The sequence below is a fragment of the Nannospalax galili genome, unplaced genomic scaffold, assembly GCF_000622305.1.
Source record: "Nannospalax galili isolate Female #2095 unplaced genomic scaffold, S.galili_v1.0 scaffold443, whole genome shotgun sequence".
In the NCBI taxonomy this organism is placed as follows: Eukaryota; Metazoa; Chordata; class Mammalia; order Rodentia; family Spalacidae; genus Nannospalax; species Nannospalax galili.
In genome coordinates this window covers 3,008,565-3,026,252 of record NW_008352479.1, presented here as the reverse complement: position 1 = coordinate 3,026,252, position 17,688 = coordinate 3,008,565, and the positions used below count along the sequence as shown (strand labels likewise).

Sequence of the window (17,688 nt, the reverse complement as noted above, 5' to 3'; positions counted from 1 at the left end):
AATGCATGCCTTCACAAAAGAAAGCTGCTACATAATCAGGGTATGGCATTTTTACCATACATAACATGAAATGTTTCCTACTTATGTCTTAATCCAAGTAAGTTTCAACCTGAGTTGGATTCCTCCAACCCATGGTTAGAGAGAATACTCTCTGAAGTTGTCCTCTGACGCCCCGCAGGCTTTCCATGGCATACACACCCACACACATACACAATAAAAATGTAATAAAAAATTTAAAATTCTCATCCATCACGTGTGTTGTATAGTTATTGGAGGATGGCTCATAAGACTAAGGAAGTTACTGAAACTTCAACTTTCATTGAAAAGCCAGCCTGTAAGACCGACCTGAGTTCCATCTCCAGGACTCATATATATTGGAAGCAGGAACTAGCTCCAGCAGGTTGTGTCTTCTGACATCCACAATGGCACACACAAATGAATAACTTTAAAAAATATTAAAGCATTGGAGGTACAGAAAACTTAGAAAGTTCAAAGATTCACATGGTTTCTCCCCAAAGCTACATCGTCAGTAAACAAAGGGGAGAGAGGAAATGCTTCAGTAGCGCTGTGTCAAGTTGGGCAGGGAGCTCCACAGCTGCAGTGCTCATGACCGTGCTGGGATGCGCTTTTGGGTGGTACAGCTCCTTTGAGTCACCCATGCCCCTGTAAGGGTCGCCAATAAATCCACTGGCTCGCCACGCTAGCCCGGGGTAGGATCCTTTCTCTGGTGCCCTATGGTGGGAGAATTGACTTTGTCCCTTCCCTGGAAAAGTTACGCAACGTTTAGTGCCTATCTGTACCTACGTCATTCAGTAGTCTGCTTTGTTTGTAACAACAGGGAAGCTAATTTGCACACAGCCCCACAATGTTTTACATCTCTGACAGACTTTAGTGCCTATCTGTACCTACGTCATTCAGTAGTCTGCTTTGTTTGTAACACAGGGAAGCTAATTTGCATACAGCCCCACAATGTTTTACATCTCTGACAGATGACCAATAAGGAGCCCTGACCCCGGAAGCGGGCTGCCCCAAGGGCCCCGACACTTCCTTCCTCAGAGCCGCCTCCTCGGGAGTGGGAGAGGTCACAGTTCTCTGACCTCCAAAGCTTCAGGGAGGGTACCAAAGGAGACCCGACAGCGCATGCGCAGGCCGAGCACCCGCCGGCTAGCTGCGGGCCCCAAGAGACCGGCCTTCGAGGCTCCGCGTGTTCCGCACGGCTCACCCAGGCCTGCTCTCCGCTCGGCAGGCGGCCAGCGCCGGGAACGTGAAGTTCATGAAGCTCAGCGAAAAGGTCGCGAGAAATATGAAGCATTCCGGGACTGGAGCCAACCCTGCCGCCTAGGCCTCAGGTCTAACACTATCCATGCGGGTAGGGCGCGCTCCGGGTGGCCACACCCACCGCGCTCTCGCACGCTACGCGGGGCCCATCCGGATCCCCCGCAGTCCGGCTTCCGGCTTCTGATTGGCTGGCGCCTGCGGTGGGCGGGATGTGCTGAAGCCGGCAAGATCCCGCACGCGAGCGGCGTTCAGAAGCTGGCTGGACGGTGAGGCGACTAGTCGCTCTGTGAGTGAGGGAGCCGGGGCCGGGAGGTCGTGGGGCGGCTCCCGGCGGAGCGGAAGGGCCCTTCGGAGGGCCGGGGGCTGCAAGCGGTGGGATGAGGAGCGGAACGCCGGCTGAGGGGAGCCGAGGTGTCGCCAGACCGGGTCTCGGGCTCCATCAGCCCCCGGAGCCTGAGGGACGTTGCCCAAGTTTGTGAAGGTGGATCGAGGCCAAGAAGGGGAAACCCGCTGATGAGGCACCGTTGAGAGACTGGGATGTGAGAGGAGCCGACTCGGGGGACGGGGCGGGGACGGAGGGAGAGCGGTGGAACCGGCAGAGAACTTCGGCCAAGGTCACAGGAAGGGTGGGAGGTGAGGAGAGGGCGCCGAAGCAGCGCACCTGCGGGGCCTGACCACCCCGGTGCGCGATCCGGGCTTTGCGTCGTCCCGAGGTGACCCAGTGGAGGAGGAAGGGCGGACCCGGTATATGCGGAATGCAAATTTCTCCAGACAAGTGAACCACAGCGCACAGAAACACTGCGTGGGTTCAGAAGTGGGACCAGCCGGGGTGGTTCAGCAGCGTTAGCCTTTCTCTTTGTTCCCGGGGTGGAAAGCAACGCTTTCTCTTTTGGGGGTGATCCTTAGCCACGGAATCTGCTTCCGGAAGTACCGAGGCGCTCTGGAACGTGACAGCTTGGATGCAAAAAGGTGGCAGGCCCCAGCGGTTCTGCGTGCTGGTCTTAGCGCGCAGGGATTTGCAGTGTGCTAAGGGGTTCTCTGTGCACGTCATCACTTGGGGGTTTCTTAAATACAGATTCCTTGTGTTCTGCTTCTTAATCAGAATCTCCACCGTGGAGCCTTGGCAGCCATTTTAGACAAACTGCCAGGTGACTGATGCAAAATGAAATTTTCAAATAATTTTTTGAAATCATTAGTCTTGGTCCAAGAGTTTTCGTCTGTTACGTCACCTGATGCCAAGAGGTTCCCATGCATTTGGAAAAGGGTGTCGGTAGTCTTTTTGTTGTTGTTTATTTTGTTTTGTTTTTTAAGGCAGGGTCTCACTATGTATCCCTTGCTGGCCTGGATCTCGCTATGTAAGCCAGACAGGCCTTGAGCTGGTGTCAGCAGTCTTAACTGAACTTACAGAATAATTTGTTTTCTACATACAGCTTGACTATGTGGTTACTGGTACCTTTTAAAAAATTTTTGTAGCGGGGCGTGGTAGCCCATGTCTTTAATCCCAGCACTCGGGAGGCAGAGGCAGGTGGATCTCTGTGAGTTCAAGGCCAGCCGGGTCTACATAGTGAGTTCCAGGACAGCTGGGGCTACAGAGAGACCCTGTCTCAAAATGACAAAAAAAAATTTTTGTAGTTCTACTTTCCAACAGATACAATCACTGGGTGAATGAGATTATAAAGGAAAATCTAGTGGAAAAATATCTCTTCAAATCACAGCTGAAGTTGTTAGATGATTTAAGTGACTGAGGAAAAAAGATTCCATTTAACTTTTAGACATGACTTACACATTTTTACAGTTCAGAGAGTATTGGGGGTTTCTGTTGAAGAATAGGTTTTTATATCTCCAGGTTAAATTTGTTTGTGCTTGTGTCATAAAAGTTTTGATAAAATATTGTCAACCAGAAGAACTCTCTACTATGCATTGGAAGACCTGGATTCTAATCCTGCTCTGGCAGAGATGTATTCTTAAAAAATTCACATAACCCTTCAAACCTATTTTTTTAATCTGTAAAATAAGGATATTCATCACCGTCTGATTAATTTTTTTAAGTATTTTCATTATTTTTATTTTACGGGTATATTTCCCCTACACATATGTAAGTGCATGCACCACATGTGTGCAACACCTGTGGAGGTCAGAAGAGTTCCCCTGGAACTGGAGTTTACAGGTGGTTGTGAGCTGCTATATGGGTGCTAGGAACCAAACCAGGGTTCCTCTTGTAAGAGCAGCCAATGAGTACTCTTGATTACTGAGCCATCTCTCCATCCCCGATTCATTTCATACTCTTAAATTATTTGTGCTTACTGACCTTCATACTTTAAAAGATTTTTTTCACAGTGGCTGTGTTTTAGGAATATTTGGGACATTTCTAGGTTATAAAGGTAATTATCAAAATATATATATTCAGAAAGTATTTTTAATTTATACTACATTAGAGTTACCTCATTTCTAAGATGATATAATGATCTAATTTGAATTTAGGATAACAGCTCTGCTATGTGTTGGATTTTAAGTATTCATATTTCATCTGACTTTTTCCTGAAATATGTACGTGAGGTATTCCTGGATCAAAGACAGATTGTCATTTGTCCCTCCTCTGTCTTTTTTGTTTCATTTTCCTTTTGAGTCAGGGTCTTCTGTGTAGCACAGGCTGGCTTTAAACTTGAAATCTCTTGCCTTAGTTTCTCATCTGCTCTTTGGATGCCCTCCTGATAGCCAAATGCAAGTATAATTGGTGCTAATGAGTGCTAATGCATTGGAGTGAATGCCTCTCTCATCCAGGTCATGTAATTATAGCTCCATCCTCATAGCTTTCTTTGCGTTCCAAACTCATCTCCAGCTTCCTGCTGGACATCTGCCCATATATGCCCGATAGGCATCATTTATAATTTTGATTTCAGCATTTTTGTTGTTTTGAGCCAAAGTGTTGCTACTAAGCCGATCCTGGCTTTAACATGATCCTCCCTCTGAGTGCTGGGATTACAGGCATGTACTACCGCTGTCTGCCATTAGTCTTCTAAAACAAATATTGACCGCATGGCACCCCACACCCTGATTCTTAATTGTGGAGGCTACTTGCTCAAAGTGAAAAACGTCCTGTGTGCACTAGCTTCAGAGCCTATCACAGGGGAAGAATGGGAAAGAACAGATTTACCTCTGTTATTTTATATACAGTAAAGAGACAGTTACTCCCTTCTCTCTTGAAAGGCGAAGAGAGAAAGCATTTTGCTCCATGGACCTGCTGAACAATTATACTCATCCACAAAAAAAAAACAATGTGCTAGCCCGGCAGGCGTAGTGGCGCACACCTTTAAGCCCAGCACTTGGCGGATCTCTGAGTTCAAGGCCAGCCTGGTCTACATAGTAAATTCCAGGCCAGCTGGGGTACAGAGAGACAGGGTGTCTCAAAAAGACCAAAATAATAATAATTATGTGTTTTTGTTTGCTTTTGACAGTGATGGGGGTGTATAACCCATAGCCTCATGCATACTAAGCAAATACTGTATCACTGGACTACATCCCTAGCCCAATGCTTTAGGAGACAGTTCTCAAATGATGTTTGAGATCAGGAGGTATTGAGGTAAAGGGAATTTTTTAAAGTGGGTTGTGGTTGGGGCTGGAGAGATGGCTCAATGGTTAAGAACACTGACTGTTCTTGCAGAAGACCTGGGTTTGAATCCCAGCACCCACATAGCAGCTAACAACTGTCCATAACTCTGGTTCCAGGGGACCCAACATCCTCTTCTGTTCTCTGCAGGCATTGCACAACAGGATGCACTTACCAACATGCATGCATAACACTCAAACACATAAAATAAAAATAATAAAATATTTTTAAAAAGTGGGTTGTGGTCTTCACAGTTTTGACATTTGTAGCCTCAAGGAATCAAGACCTACTCTGGTTACTTTTTTTTTTTTTCTTTAATAGATATTGACACAGGTTTAATAAACATTTTATAGTAGTGAATATAGGGCTTTACAGCAGACCATGGAAATACATATAAGTACAGGAGATATAGGAGTCTGGCTTCAAGGAAACGGTAGTGAAGGTTCTATAGGAGAGCATAACCAAAGTACTAAGCATGAACAGAGGAATCGGAGACTCCTGGAGGAGGGCAATTCAAATGCAAACCTGAAAAAATAGGAGTTAGCTAGGAAAGATTGTGAAGAGAGATGGAAAGTGGCAAAAGGGAGGAATGCTGTCATGACAGGAGTCAGCTATGGAAACCCTTGGAAGTACAGAGAACAGAACAAAAACAATTGCTAGAATGCAGAGTTGAAGACGGCAAAAGAGGATTGTGATTAACACAGTCCTGTCTCTGAAAAGTTTGTGGGTAGGTGTGAAGGTAGCTAATACATATATCAGCCTAGAGTAAATGTGTGTGCAGTCCTCCCTGTAGAGTCCATTTGTACAGTTCTTGAAATCTCAAGTCTTGGTGAAACTTCCCAAACCTCCTTTAGCTAATAGTTTCCTGTTGTGTGGATTATCCCATTTTAAGGATTATATTTACTGGCAATTAAGCACATTCTGTCCATTCCTTTAAATTAAAAAAAAAAAAAATTTAGCCAGTAGTTATTTCAGTATTTGTTTTTGTGGATTTTTGTGTATTTGTTTTTTCTTCCAGTCAGGATCCCACTCTGTAGCCTGTTCAGGGGTTTTGTTTATTTGTTTTGCTTTCTTTGAGATTCAGGGAGGGGATTGTCATTTCCCTATCTAGTCTAGGCTGTCCTAGAACTCAAAATCTTACTCCCTAGACTTCTTCAGCCTCCTGAGTGCTGGGATTACAACTGTGCCACCACGCCTGGCTCCTCAGTATTTGCTTTATCTGTATAAACATAGCAAGCATCCTGAACCTTGAGCCTACTGAAACTTGCATATAAAAAAAGCTTAGTAAGAGTTTATTGAGTTAGGAAGTAATGGAGTACACGTAAAGAAAAGATTTCATTCTGTCTGAATATTCTGTCAAGCTAGTTTTTGTCTTCTCTTAATTGACAATATTGACTCCTCAGTGGACTGGGGGGTAAAGAAGGATGAATTCGCTTTTCAAACTACACATGCTCCCTTTAGAGTTGGATTTTGAGGGCCTTTTACCTCAGGGCTTCACCTCCTGATGGGAATGTACGGCACATGAAGAGCCTAAGATATATGTGGTAATGGGGTGGGCAGTAATTGGTACTAATCAGAGTGCTTTATTTGCCTCCTCTGTTTAATCTATGGGTAAGGGTAACAAGCAATTCAAAATTGTTCATTGACTGTATTTTGATAAAGGTGAAATTGAATTGTCATGACCATACAACTCAGGTGCACCTACCTGTATGCAGGCAATATACTTGTAAACATAAAATAAAAATAAAATATTTTTTAAAAACGAGAAGGTAGAAAGTTTTTAGGAGGAAGCCTTGAGAGTATTAGGAAGGTATGGAGAAGAAGGTAGATCAAAAGCTAATACTCATTAAGAAGGCCATGAAAGTAGTTGTTTTGTGGTGTAGTGATGTTAAAAGTAATAACTTCAGATCATAAAACTCAAAGGATGTTCAGTTGAGCATAAAAATATATCTAAAAGGAGCTATTTCTAGCAACATTAGTTACTCTCTCAAAGGAGTAAATAACCACAGTAATGTGTTAACATTTTGTATTGATAATCTGATAAGATGAAAGACAGGCTGTTTCATAAAATAAGTAAATTCTTTGCACTTCATGTATGAGTAAGTTCCATGTTTACATTTGGTTGCCATTTGAACATTGTGGAAACAACTTGCATTATGCCAGTTTCCAATCTCTTTAGCTGATTTCATTCCTCTACTAGCTGGTTTTTGGTTTTGTGGCCTTACCTGTTATAGAGGGGAAGACTAGAAGATTTTCCTTCTAGGGAATTTTACAAGGTCACATGCTTCCAAATGGTGTAAACAAGTTCCTCTAGTTAATGGCACATAGTAAAAGAGAGCAGCTTCATTTTGCCTTAAGCTTTGAGAATTCTAGAAGGTAATAAAGGATAAAAACCATTCCCCAAAGATGACTCCCTTTGAGCACAAGCCCTCAACAGATACACTACCCTCACCAGGCATCCATCTGAACACTACCCTCACCTGGCATCCATCTGTAGGAGAGATGAAGGTGATAACATTTCCAGTTGACTCTGAAAGAGCTGCTGTTGGCCATCACTGAACTAACTTAAAGCTTTAGTGGTTTTCATAGTGCTTTCAGGAAGCACAAAAGGAGCCTTGGGGATTTAAAATGCTTTCTTGCAACTGAGAAGCTAGGGCAAATTTGAGCCAGGTGTGTTGGGAGAGGTTTGTTTTGTGCATTGCAGTCAAGTGCTTGCCTAGAAGCTAGAAATGAAAATTGATAGAGAAATGGGTGAAGCAATGGTGGGACCTCCCTGGAGCCAGGAATAAGTAGGGACAAGCTGCTATAGGAATGGGCACTGACTGCGTGAAGCAGCAAGTGGTAGAATACACTGGAATCTTGTTAGAACTCCTGGACTCTAATCTGTTACAGTTGTTTTCATTAGGTAACACCCTTTTGGTGCCTCGATTTCTTCTATCTCTAGGTTGAGGAATTTGTACTAGGTGATACTTTTTTCAGTACCTTGAAGTTCTAAAATTTAAAATAATTTAAAAGGAAAAATAAATATGAGCTATCAACTGTAGTATTTTCGGTCAGCAGCTGTTAATGTGTTTGGTATTAATGTTTGTCAATATGCCAGTGAGGTTCTGAGCACCACACTGGACAGCTATAGATCCCTTTCTTTGAAGAATAGGCATTGAAGTGGATATAAATATATAGAGATGAACTTGATCGCTTGTTTTAGGCCATTATGTGGAAAGATACATGTCTGTTGTAAATAAATGAAGCCAATATAGATAGTACATTTTCTGGAAAAACAAGGAAGTACTTTAAGGAGAATTAGACCTGTACCATAGAATTCTAATGGTAGCAAAATATATATAGGGATTTATCTGAGATAAGAGAAATGTTAAGGAACAGAAATGGAGCTGAAGTTTGGAGGTAGTCTTGTGAAAAGTATAATGGGCAAAACGATAACAGGAGAATAAAACTCAAGGGAAAGGTCCTGGAGAAGTTAATAAGAAAAACTGCAAAAGTACTGAGAGGGGAAGTCACGGTAGTGGAGACCACGTGCCAAGAAAGTGGCAGGGATATCCTGCCTAAGCCCCAGGCCCACCCATTGCTACCTGAACCTCCTCCAAGAGCCTTTCACCATTCTGTAACTCATCTTCCTCATCTAATGTGGAAACTAACAATTGTCCTACTTACTTACCTCACGGGGGTGTTGTGAGGATCTGAAGAACAGATGAGTGTTACACTGTTACATGTGTAGACACTGTAATGTAACAGGAGTGCAGGAGACCCTGTGGCACTTAAGTGCTCCTGTTGTCCAGCCCCCCAAAAGACAATAACCATTAATAATGTTCATGTAGGACTGGAACCTATTCACAGGTGAGAACTGAAGCCCGGCAGCATGTTGGAGTTACTAAATCAACATTGAGAACAATGAATACTGCACTTAACCATGCTTAGTAGGGGGCCAGAGAGATGGATCTTTGATTAAGACTACTTGCTGCTCTTGCAGAGGAACAAAAGTTGGGTTCCCAGTACTCACATTGGATGACTCACAACTGCCTATAACTCCAGTTCCAGGGTATCTGATGCCTTATGGCAGTCTGAGGGCACAGGCGCGCGCGCACACACACACACACACACTTTAAAAACATAAAACTAAAGTGCTTAGGATTGCTAACATGATGTTGAAGAGACAGTAGGTATTATTACTTTGAGTACCTGAAAATTGTCAAGTTGAAGTTAAGGATGAAGACATCTTCAAAATTAATGGTTGCTATTATAATTTATAAAGTTCATTTCTATTTTTGAGAATATTGCTATTTTTTAATGTTTTGAAGGAATTGGTTACATATGATAGTAAAAGGAAAATGGTGGAAATATCAATATACAATTAAAATTTTCGTTAAATTTTATTTATTTTTACTTCATGTGTATGAGCGTATTGCCTGCACGTATGTAAGTGCACCTGTGTTGTGCAGTGCCCTCGAATGTCAGAAGAGGGCATCGGATCCCCAAGAACTGGAGTTATGGACAGTTGTTAGCTACCATGTGGGTGCTAGGAATTGAACCTGGGTCCTCTGCAAAAGCAGCCAATGTTCTTAACCATTGAACCATCTCTCCAGGTCCCTACAATTCTCTTTAATAGTGGAAGTTAAATTCTAAAAACATTTTTTCAAGTTCATGAATAGCATACATCATGTTTCAGGGAAGCTAGTAATATTCTAAGTTCATTCCAGTATTTAATAATATTCTAGATGTTTTTAATTCTAGAACCTCAAAAAATTTTCTTGCAGAAAGATTCTTCAAGCAATCACGATGTCATCCAACACAGATCTTACACTTTCTTCTTATGATGAGGGTCAGGGATCTAAATTTATTCGAAAAGCTAAGGAGGCACCATTTGTCCCTATTGGTAAGTTGACTGGTACTCTAATCACTTTGCTGCAAGCTTGAGACAACAGAAGCATGCTAAACTCGAATACTGAGTATATCTTGAAATCATTTTCAATATTTTAAATTTTGTTGAAATATGCTAAGATTGGCATCATATAAATCTCATCACAAAAATTCTATATGGATTTAGACTTGTTCTATTGACTGTTTCTTCAGTGAATCATGTTGTGTTGGGATCCTAAGACCACCCTCTGATTCAATATTTTGCCAGTACTCAAAAAAACTCATATAGTCAGGGTTCTGATTTATATAGTGAAAGGATATAGGTAGAGTCCACAAAGGTGTCTGAGATGATATCACGAAGAATGGAGCACAAACATAGAGGTGTCTCCTCCTGGTAGACATCCCATATTCTTCCAGCAGTGATATGTGGCAACATATGAAAGTATGTGCCAGCCAGCTCTGATGTTCAGAGTTTATTGAGGTGTCAGCCACATAGGCCCAGTGCCCATGAAAGCCTTACAATACGTGATGCATAGAGATATGATTGCCTCAATAGAAATTTCAAAGTCAGTAAATTAGAGTAGATTTTAGTCATGTAAAGCAGATGCAAATTATATTTAGTATTAAAACATAGCCCTCAAAACTGGGAGTGAGGCAGGGATCCATGTGAGCTCTGCTTTTGTTGCTTAGAGCTCCTAAACATTTGCATAGGACATGAAAGACCTTGTATACTTCTGAAAGAAAACTTGCAGGTGATATAATTATACCTACATACGAAATTCAGGAAAATAGAATGGAAAACAGCTAGAACCCAGTAAGAGAAAAGATCATTTTAATGAATGCATCAAAAAACATCTAGAGGGGGGCAAAATCTAAGAATATCTAATATCTAGAGAAAGTAAAACTACAAAATTATATTTAAGGGCAGAAATCATATGAATGAAGTTGATAGATTTCCATTCTTACATGTTTCTTCTAATGGTAGATACTTATTTTCTCTGTTTTCGATCTGACTTCCTAGAGGTTTGATAGTTGTTTACTCTAATACAGTTGTTTCCTAATTTCCTTGTTTAACGTTCAAATCCAATTAGAAGTGTTTAACTACTTGGTGTTTCGGATGTATGTGCATAGTGATTTTGTTTTGATAAGGTTTTGTTTTCAGTCTAGGAATTCAGCCTTTTTGAAATTGAGAGGTTTTTTTTTGTGACCTAATGTATGATTGTATTTTGTCCAAGCTTCCTAGACCTTTGAAAGAATGTATAATTTCTTAAAATATTAAGTTATTTAAAACTATATAATATTAAGGTTGATGTTACTCAGTTCTATAGTTTTCTGAAAGAGATGTTGGGATTTTGAGTTTTGATATATGCTTAATAGTGTGCTTATCCCCTGTATTACTAATATAGTATATATTAGTATATATGTATGTGTGTGTGTGTATCAGGATCTCCCTGTAGCCCCAGCTGGCCGGAACTTGCTGTGTAGACCAGGCTGGCCTAGATCTCAAAGAAATCTGCCTGCTTCTGCTTCCTGAGTCCTGGGACTAAATGTATGTGCTATCATACCTAGCAATCTAAAAGAAAGAAATTTTTAACTTATCCATGAGCATGGTTTTTGTTGGGGAAGGGGAGCAGTCTGGCTATTTGGTTTGGGGTTTTTGAGACAGGGTCTTCCTATAGCCCCAGCTGGCCTCGAACTCACTATGTAGACCAGACTGGCCCTGAACTCACAGATATTCACCAGCCTCTGCCTCCAGAGTGCTGGGATTGAAGGCCTGGACTACCACACCTAGCTCAAACACATATTTTTTTTAAAAAAACATTTTTATTTTGTGTGTATGAATATATTGTCTGCATGTGTGTAAGTGCACCTGTGTTGTGCAATGCCCAAGAAGGTCAGAAGAGGACATTGGATTCCCTGGATCTAGAGTTACTGACAGTTGTTGGCCACCATGTAGGTGCTGGTAATTGAACCCAAGTCCTCTGCAAGAACAGTCAGTGCTCTTAACTGCTGAGCCATCTCTCCAGCCTATAACCTACATTTTTGTTTGTTTGGTGTTTGGTTTGGGGGTTTTGTTTTGTTTCGTTTTTTGAGGCAGGATCTCCCTGTAGTCCCAGCTGGCCTGAAACTCACTATGTTGATCTGGCTGACCTCGAACTCACAGATACCTGCCTTCTTCTGCCTCCTAACTGCTGGGATTAAAGGTGTGCACCACCACACCTAGCATAACCCTTTTTTTTTTTTTTTTTTTTTTAAATATGTATGTGTGTATTGCCTGCGTGTAGGTAAGTACACCTGTGTCGTGCAATGTCCATGGAGGTAGAAGAGGCTGTCGGATCCCCTGGAACTGGAGTTATGGACAGTTGGTTAGCTGCCATGTGGGTGCTGGGATTCGAACCTGGGTCTTCTGCAAGAACAACCAGTGTTCTTAACCGCGGAACCATCTCTCCAGCCCCTTAACTTATATTTTTAAAAAGGTGGACCTTAGTTAGACGATGTGGCACACACCTAGAAGCCCAGAATTTGGAAGGTGGAGACAGGATGATCAAGGAGCTCAAGGTCATCCTCTGCTATATATAGCAAGTCCAAGGCGTGCTGGGATGCATGAGACCCTGTCACAAAACAAACAAGAAAAAGATCCTGACTTTCTGGATTTGCTACTTTTTGCTGTGGAATTACATGTTTTAGGTTGTAAGACAAAAAAGGCTAAAACTTAATTTGTATGTTAACTCATTAAGGATTTGGTAAAATGTCCTTATAACAATTGTAGAAAGTATATTGATGAATGGTAAAATCACCTTGTTCCCCTCCTCCACACAGCTGACATACTTGTGACTTATTTTCTAGGAATGGCAGGTTTTGCAGCAATTGTTGCGTATGGATTATACAAATTGAAGAGCAGAGGAAATACAAAAATGTCCATTCACCTGATCCACATGCGTGTGGCTGCCCAAGGCTTTGTCGTGGGAGCCATGACTCTTGGTATGTTTCATCAGGACATTTTCACATCTGTGCCTCCCATTGGTGCTTTTCTTTACAAACCAAACAAAGTAAATACTTCTGCTGACCTTAAGGCAACTTGGGAATTCATTTACTCATACATGTGAAAGGTTAATAATGAGTATAATTCAAGTAGTAGCATGGTATTATTGCCTGTGACATAACCCAAAGAAAAAAAAAAGAATTCTGTGATGTTTATAATTTCATTGCTGTCAGAACATGCAAATGGGTTGGTAGGAACACAGTTTTCTGATAAGGACATAGTTATTACTGGGTTTGCAAATGTGGAAAAGGATTCTAAAATGTGGCTCATAACTGCTTTCATTGGTGCCATGATTGATTGACTATCTGGTATTATGTAGTGAGTGAGTGTTTTAAGTTGCCAGGTAAATATAATTGTGAGTGACTGGTACTAGCCTTGCATAACTTGGTAAATTATATTTTAAAGAGTTTTAGAAATTTGAACTTGAGGCCAGCGTGTAAGCCTCCTGGTGTCTAATTCTTATGAATGGTCTGTTTGTAGAGGTACTAGTTTTAGCTGTTCTATGAGCTGTTTTATATTTTCTTAATATTGAAGAAAATATTTTAATGCTTAACTGTTTTTTCTTTAGGTATGGGCTACTCCATGTATCAGGAATTTGTGGCAAAGCCTAAGAAGTAGAAGAGATGCTATCGGCCTTGTTGGAAGTGCTTGCTTTAGTTACTACACATCTCACATTGAGGTTATATGTTTCTGTCAAAAATAAATAATACAAGTGGGTTTAGACAATAATATAGTACTTTGAATAATGACTTACTTTCTTGCCAGCTCGATTTACCTGGTAACCAAATTATTAGTGACTAGTTCACTAATGAGGTCACTCAGGGGAGTCAAGCTAACACAACAGAAGCCTATCACCAGAATATACTTGGTAAAAATGTCCTTACACTCTTCGATGAACCTAGTTTTAAAGAAGACAGCAGGACAATCCTGAAGTTCTCCATTTGCTGCAGAAAGCTCCATGCTTTGGATGGAAGTGTGCCCCAGTTAATTTAACCTTTGCCTGCCCATGGGCTGGTTTGAAAACCTCAGTTTTTAAGGTTTGTTGGCTTCTGAAGAACTCTTTCAAAAGAGTGCATGAAATAGAACTAATTTAAAGTTCCCCACAATTGAGAGAGAGAGAGAGAGAGAGTGTGTGTGTGTGTGTGTGTGTGTGTGTGTGTATGTGTGTAAACCAAACCTGGAAAGCTTAAAATACTGCTGTATAGAAGCAGTATTTAGAATCACACGCATAAACAGTAATTTAATTGTGAATCCCAGTTTAGCTCTTTTATAGTTACAAAATTATATTTTTGCTGCTGTGGTATTAGAATGATTTTTAAATGTCATCTTGAAGTAACAGTTTGTGTGTGTGTGTGTGTGTGAGAGAGAAAGAGAGAGCAAGGTTGGGCATCAAACCCAGGGCCTCACATGCTAGGCAGGTGCTGTGCCATTAAGCTACATCTCAACCCAGAAATAGATACTTCAAGTGGTAATGCAAAGATAAAGAACAGATTTTAAATATGGGCTGTGTGTGTACTTTCTCTGTAAGTATCATTAAATGTTAAAAGTATCAAAAAATGAAAGTCATTAGTGGTTTGTGGGCTGATTGGTTTTGTGAGACATTATACACAAACTTTGATACACTTCCCTTGTCTAACCTGAACTACATTCCATCGTGACATGACATATGTATCATTATTAAAATAAGTGAACCCATCAGATGTCTTGTATTTCTTTCAACTTAGCATAAAAATTAGAAAAAAAATATAAAATGTTTGTGCCTTTGGTAGGAACCAGTTAAAGGATATCTACAAATAGAAATAACAGCTTACCTTCATTGAGCACTTGCTATGTACCCCACATTGCTCTAAGAATTTATGTGTGTGTATGTGTTTCCCTGTATGTATGTATGTGCATTTCCTGTGTACCCAGCACCCATGGAGGCAAGAAAAGGGTGTTGGAACCCTGGAACTGGAGTTACAGATGGCTGCCTTGGGGATGCCAAGAACTGAACCCAGGTCCTCCAAGAGCAGCAAGTGCTCTTCCCTGCTGAGCCATCTCTCCAGCTCCTTATTTTTAAAGTTTTATTGTGTGTCTATGTGTGGTTTTTGCACATTAGTGCAGCTACCCAGGCGACCAGAATATCAGATCCCTCAGAGCTTGAGTTACAGGCAGTTGAGCTGATGGGAACCAGACTTGGGTCCTCTACAATAGCAGTGCTTTCTATTAACCACTGAGCCATCTCTAGCTGTTCGTTATTTCTCTGTATGTACCTGTGTGTGCATGCCTGCTCAGAGAACAGAGGTCAAAGGACACATTGCATGAGTCGGTTCTTCCGCCCTGTGGGTCCCAGCAATCCAGTTCAGGTTCACAAGCTTGGCAGAAAGCACCTTTACCTACTGATCCATCTTGCCTGATCTCAGAACATATATTGGCATTAAATGTGATAACCCTAGGAAGTAGGATCTCAGCACTCTGAAGCCCAGGTCTCAGCCAGAGGAGACTAACCTTGGGGCTGGAATTTGGACTTAACAGCCTGCATGCCCTTGTATTCTGCAGTCTGTTGACCTGGCACCTGGTTTTGCTGTTCATTTTTATAGTTTAGATTGGTTGGAATTTCCCTTTAAGAATAGTAGCAGTCTACCCTGCTGAATTCTTCTGTAGAAGACTCAAGGTTGTCAGCAGCACATGGTGGACAGCAGATGTTAGGGACTTGCCATGTCAGCCTTCGTGAAACAAACTGGAGTGTCAGCAGTTAATAAAATTACACAGACCACAGCGTGCATGGTCTTACTATGTGTTGTATAGCCTGGACCAAATCTCTTTTCTGTCATCCATGATAGAGTTGGACTAGCCAAACACCTGTGGTCCTGTCTAGCTGGCGGTCACTATGTAGCTCTATGAAAGTACTCTAAAAGGTGTAGGCTATCCTGAGTGCTCTTAGCTTTGAATAGGCACAAGAGGTGCTTGTAGACAGTCCTAACGGCATCAGGAAAGGAGCTTTCTATAGAGGAATGAGTTATAGAAGCTTCTATTTTTCAGTTCCCATTTATATTCAGCTTTTAAGACTTTTTTTTTTTTTTAATGACATAAGGATTCAGCTCTGCCAATGAGCCAAATAGCTGTCTTCCTGTAAAGTAGGGATAGTATCTGCCATAGGATTGTTAGGATTAAAGAAAAGGAATACAGGGTGTAGGGAAGCAGTCAATGCTTTAGTAAACAGTACATGGCTGCTGATCATTATTGCTGTGTCAAGTATAGGGGTTTAAAGGGAGGCTGGCAGTGTGATTACAACAAAGCCTGACTTTGAGAGGTAGAGGAATGAACAGGAGCATCTGGCTGGGACGGAGCCCAAGATGTCTCTCCAAAGAAGTTTTTCTGCTTTGGCTTTTCATGGAGAGACTTCACTCAATGTTGGATGTTGGAGCATTGGTGTGTGTGATTGCTCCCTGCCCTTCTACCCTAGTTGCCTGTCTGAGAACATAATGGTCTTTTTTATCTAAAGCGCTTGGCATTAGTCCCTGGCTCACCCTAATGTTCAGTTAATGGTTATTGAATTAGAATAAGCCTTGCTTTTAGGAAAAAAAGTTAACAGTTGATCCTTCATGTCTTTGGGTTCCACATCCATGGAATCAGCCATCATAGATTGATTTTTTTTTAAGTTTTGTCAGTACTGAACATCTGTAGACTTGTTTCCCAGCCACAATTTCTAACAGTATCACATGACAACTATTTACTAACATTGTGTTGTATTAAGTACTATAATCTGGAGAGAAAATATGCACAGCTTATAGTAAATACCTCACAGTTTATATAAGAGCTTGAGCTTCTGTCTTTGGGTTTTAGAATTCTGGGGGTCCAGGAACCAATCTGCAGTTACTAATTTAACTTTCTAGTCGCTGAGCAACAGTGACATCTGGTGGTGAGTTGGAATCGGCCCACATTTGGAAGCTCCCTTAGTGTAGTTTGTGTATCACATCAGAACTTGGGAGAGACCCAGGCTGTTCCCGGGAACTTTGCTCATGTGGACCGGGCCTCCTGCCTCAGGGGTGAGGAAGTGCTGCTCAGATTTCCCGGAATTTAAAGTTAAGTTCTATCCCTGTATGAATCCACAGTCCATTGACTCATTGCAAGGCCAGAACTAAGGTATCACATGTTAAATACTGGAACTGCCGATTATATGCTTGGTCGTATCTGAAGGCTCTAGGTTTAAAAGAGAAAACTGAACATGTACCTGCCTTAACTGGATTTCTATGTGGCCACCAAGTGGTTTACTGGTATCTGTTAATAGAAGGATTGCTCATGCAACCTAGTTCCACTCTTAAAGAGTCTACTTTTCCCCTTAGCCCCCAGATGAGGCAAGACAAAAGAGGAAAATTATCCCTAAATGAGTCTAAGGTGGAGGCCAGTGTCAGTCACCTTAGAGGAACAAGGAACAGGTCATCTGTAGTCGTTTGAACTTTTCATAATACTGTTAAAAGTTTCCTGTTTCTAGTGTAGCCAAGGAAGTAAAGATTTGGCCACCACGCCTGGCCACAGTCTTTCCCTCATCTTCAGTGGGGTTACTGTCTTCCCTGCTTTTATCGGCATTTCATTTTCATAGCATTTTCATTTCTTTCAACAATGCCTCCATCTCCTACTATCTTCCCTTGGTCTCAGCCTCTCAGAGATGCCTCTCCTTACTCCTAGTCTATAGGAAACCAGCACCAAATCCTGTCAGCTTTTCATAAATTTGTATTCGCAGAGTCTCATATTTGTCCAATGCCTCCATCTCCTACTATCTTCCCTTGGTCTCAGCCTCTCAGAGATGCCTCTCCTTACTCCTAGTCTATAGGAAACCAGCACCAAATCCTGTCAGCTTTTCATAAATTTGTATTCGCAGAGTCTCATATTTGTCCCTATTCCTCTT

The 17,688-nt window shown here is 41.7% G+C and overlaps 1 protein-coding gene across 6 annotated transcripts; it reads left to right on the top strand.

Annotated features, from left to right (window-relative positions):
* Positions 1 to 1,090: 1,090 nt before the first annotated feature.
* Positions 1,091 to 14,498, top strand: Higd1a (HIG1 hypoxia inducible domain family member 1A). Of its 6 annotated transcripts, none has more exons than XM_008849471.3 (4): positions 1,091 to 1,544; positions 9,655 to 9,773; positions 12,605 to 12,739; positions 13,369 to 14,498. In XM_008849471.3, the coding sequence occupies exons 1-4, from the start codon at positions 1,141 to 1,143 to the stop codon at positions 13,416 to 13,418; spliced, it is 708 nt and encodes a 235-aa protein (XP_008847693.2). In that variant the 5' UTR covers positions 1,091 to 1,140; the 3' UTR covers positions 13,419 to 14,498. The 6 variants fall into 6 exon arrangements, with proteins under 6 accessions (XP_008847693.2, XP_008847694.1, XP_008847696.1 ...); XM_008849472.3 differs by having other exon boundaries at positions 1,403 to 1,564; XM_008849474.3 differs by having other exon boundaries at positions 1,435 to 1,564; positions 9,659 to 9,773.
* Positions 14,499 to 17,688: the final 3,190 nt, after the last annotated feature.

What these genes read in the sequence shown, in the direction of transcription:
- Higd1a (XM_008849471.3), top strand. Translation starts at nt 1,141, where the DNA reads ATGCGCAGGCCGAGCACCCGCCGGCTAGCTGCGGGCCCCAAGAGACCG. An exon ending in GTTCAGAAGCTGGCTGGACG is followed by an intron (nt 1,545 to 9,654) that starts GTGAGGCGACTA and finishes ATTTTCTTGCAG; the next exon opens with AAAGATTCTTCAAGCAATCA. An exon ending in GGCACCATTTGTCCCTATTG is followed by an intron (nt 9,774 to 12,604) that starts GTAAGTTGACTG and finishes CTTATTTTCTAG; the next exon opens with GAATGGCAGGTTTTGCAGCA.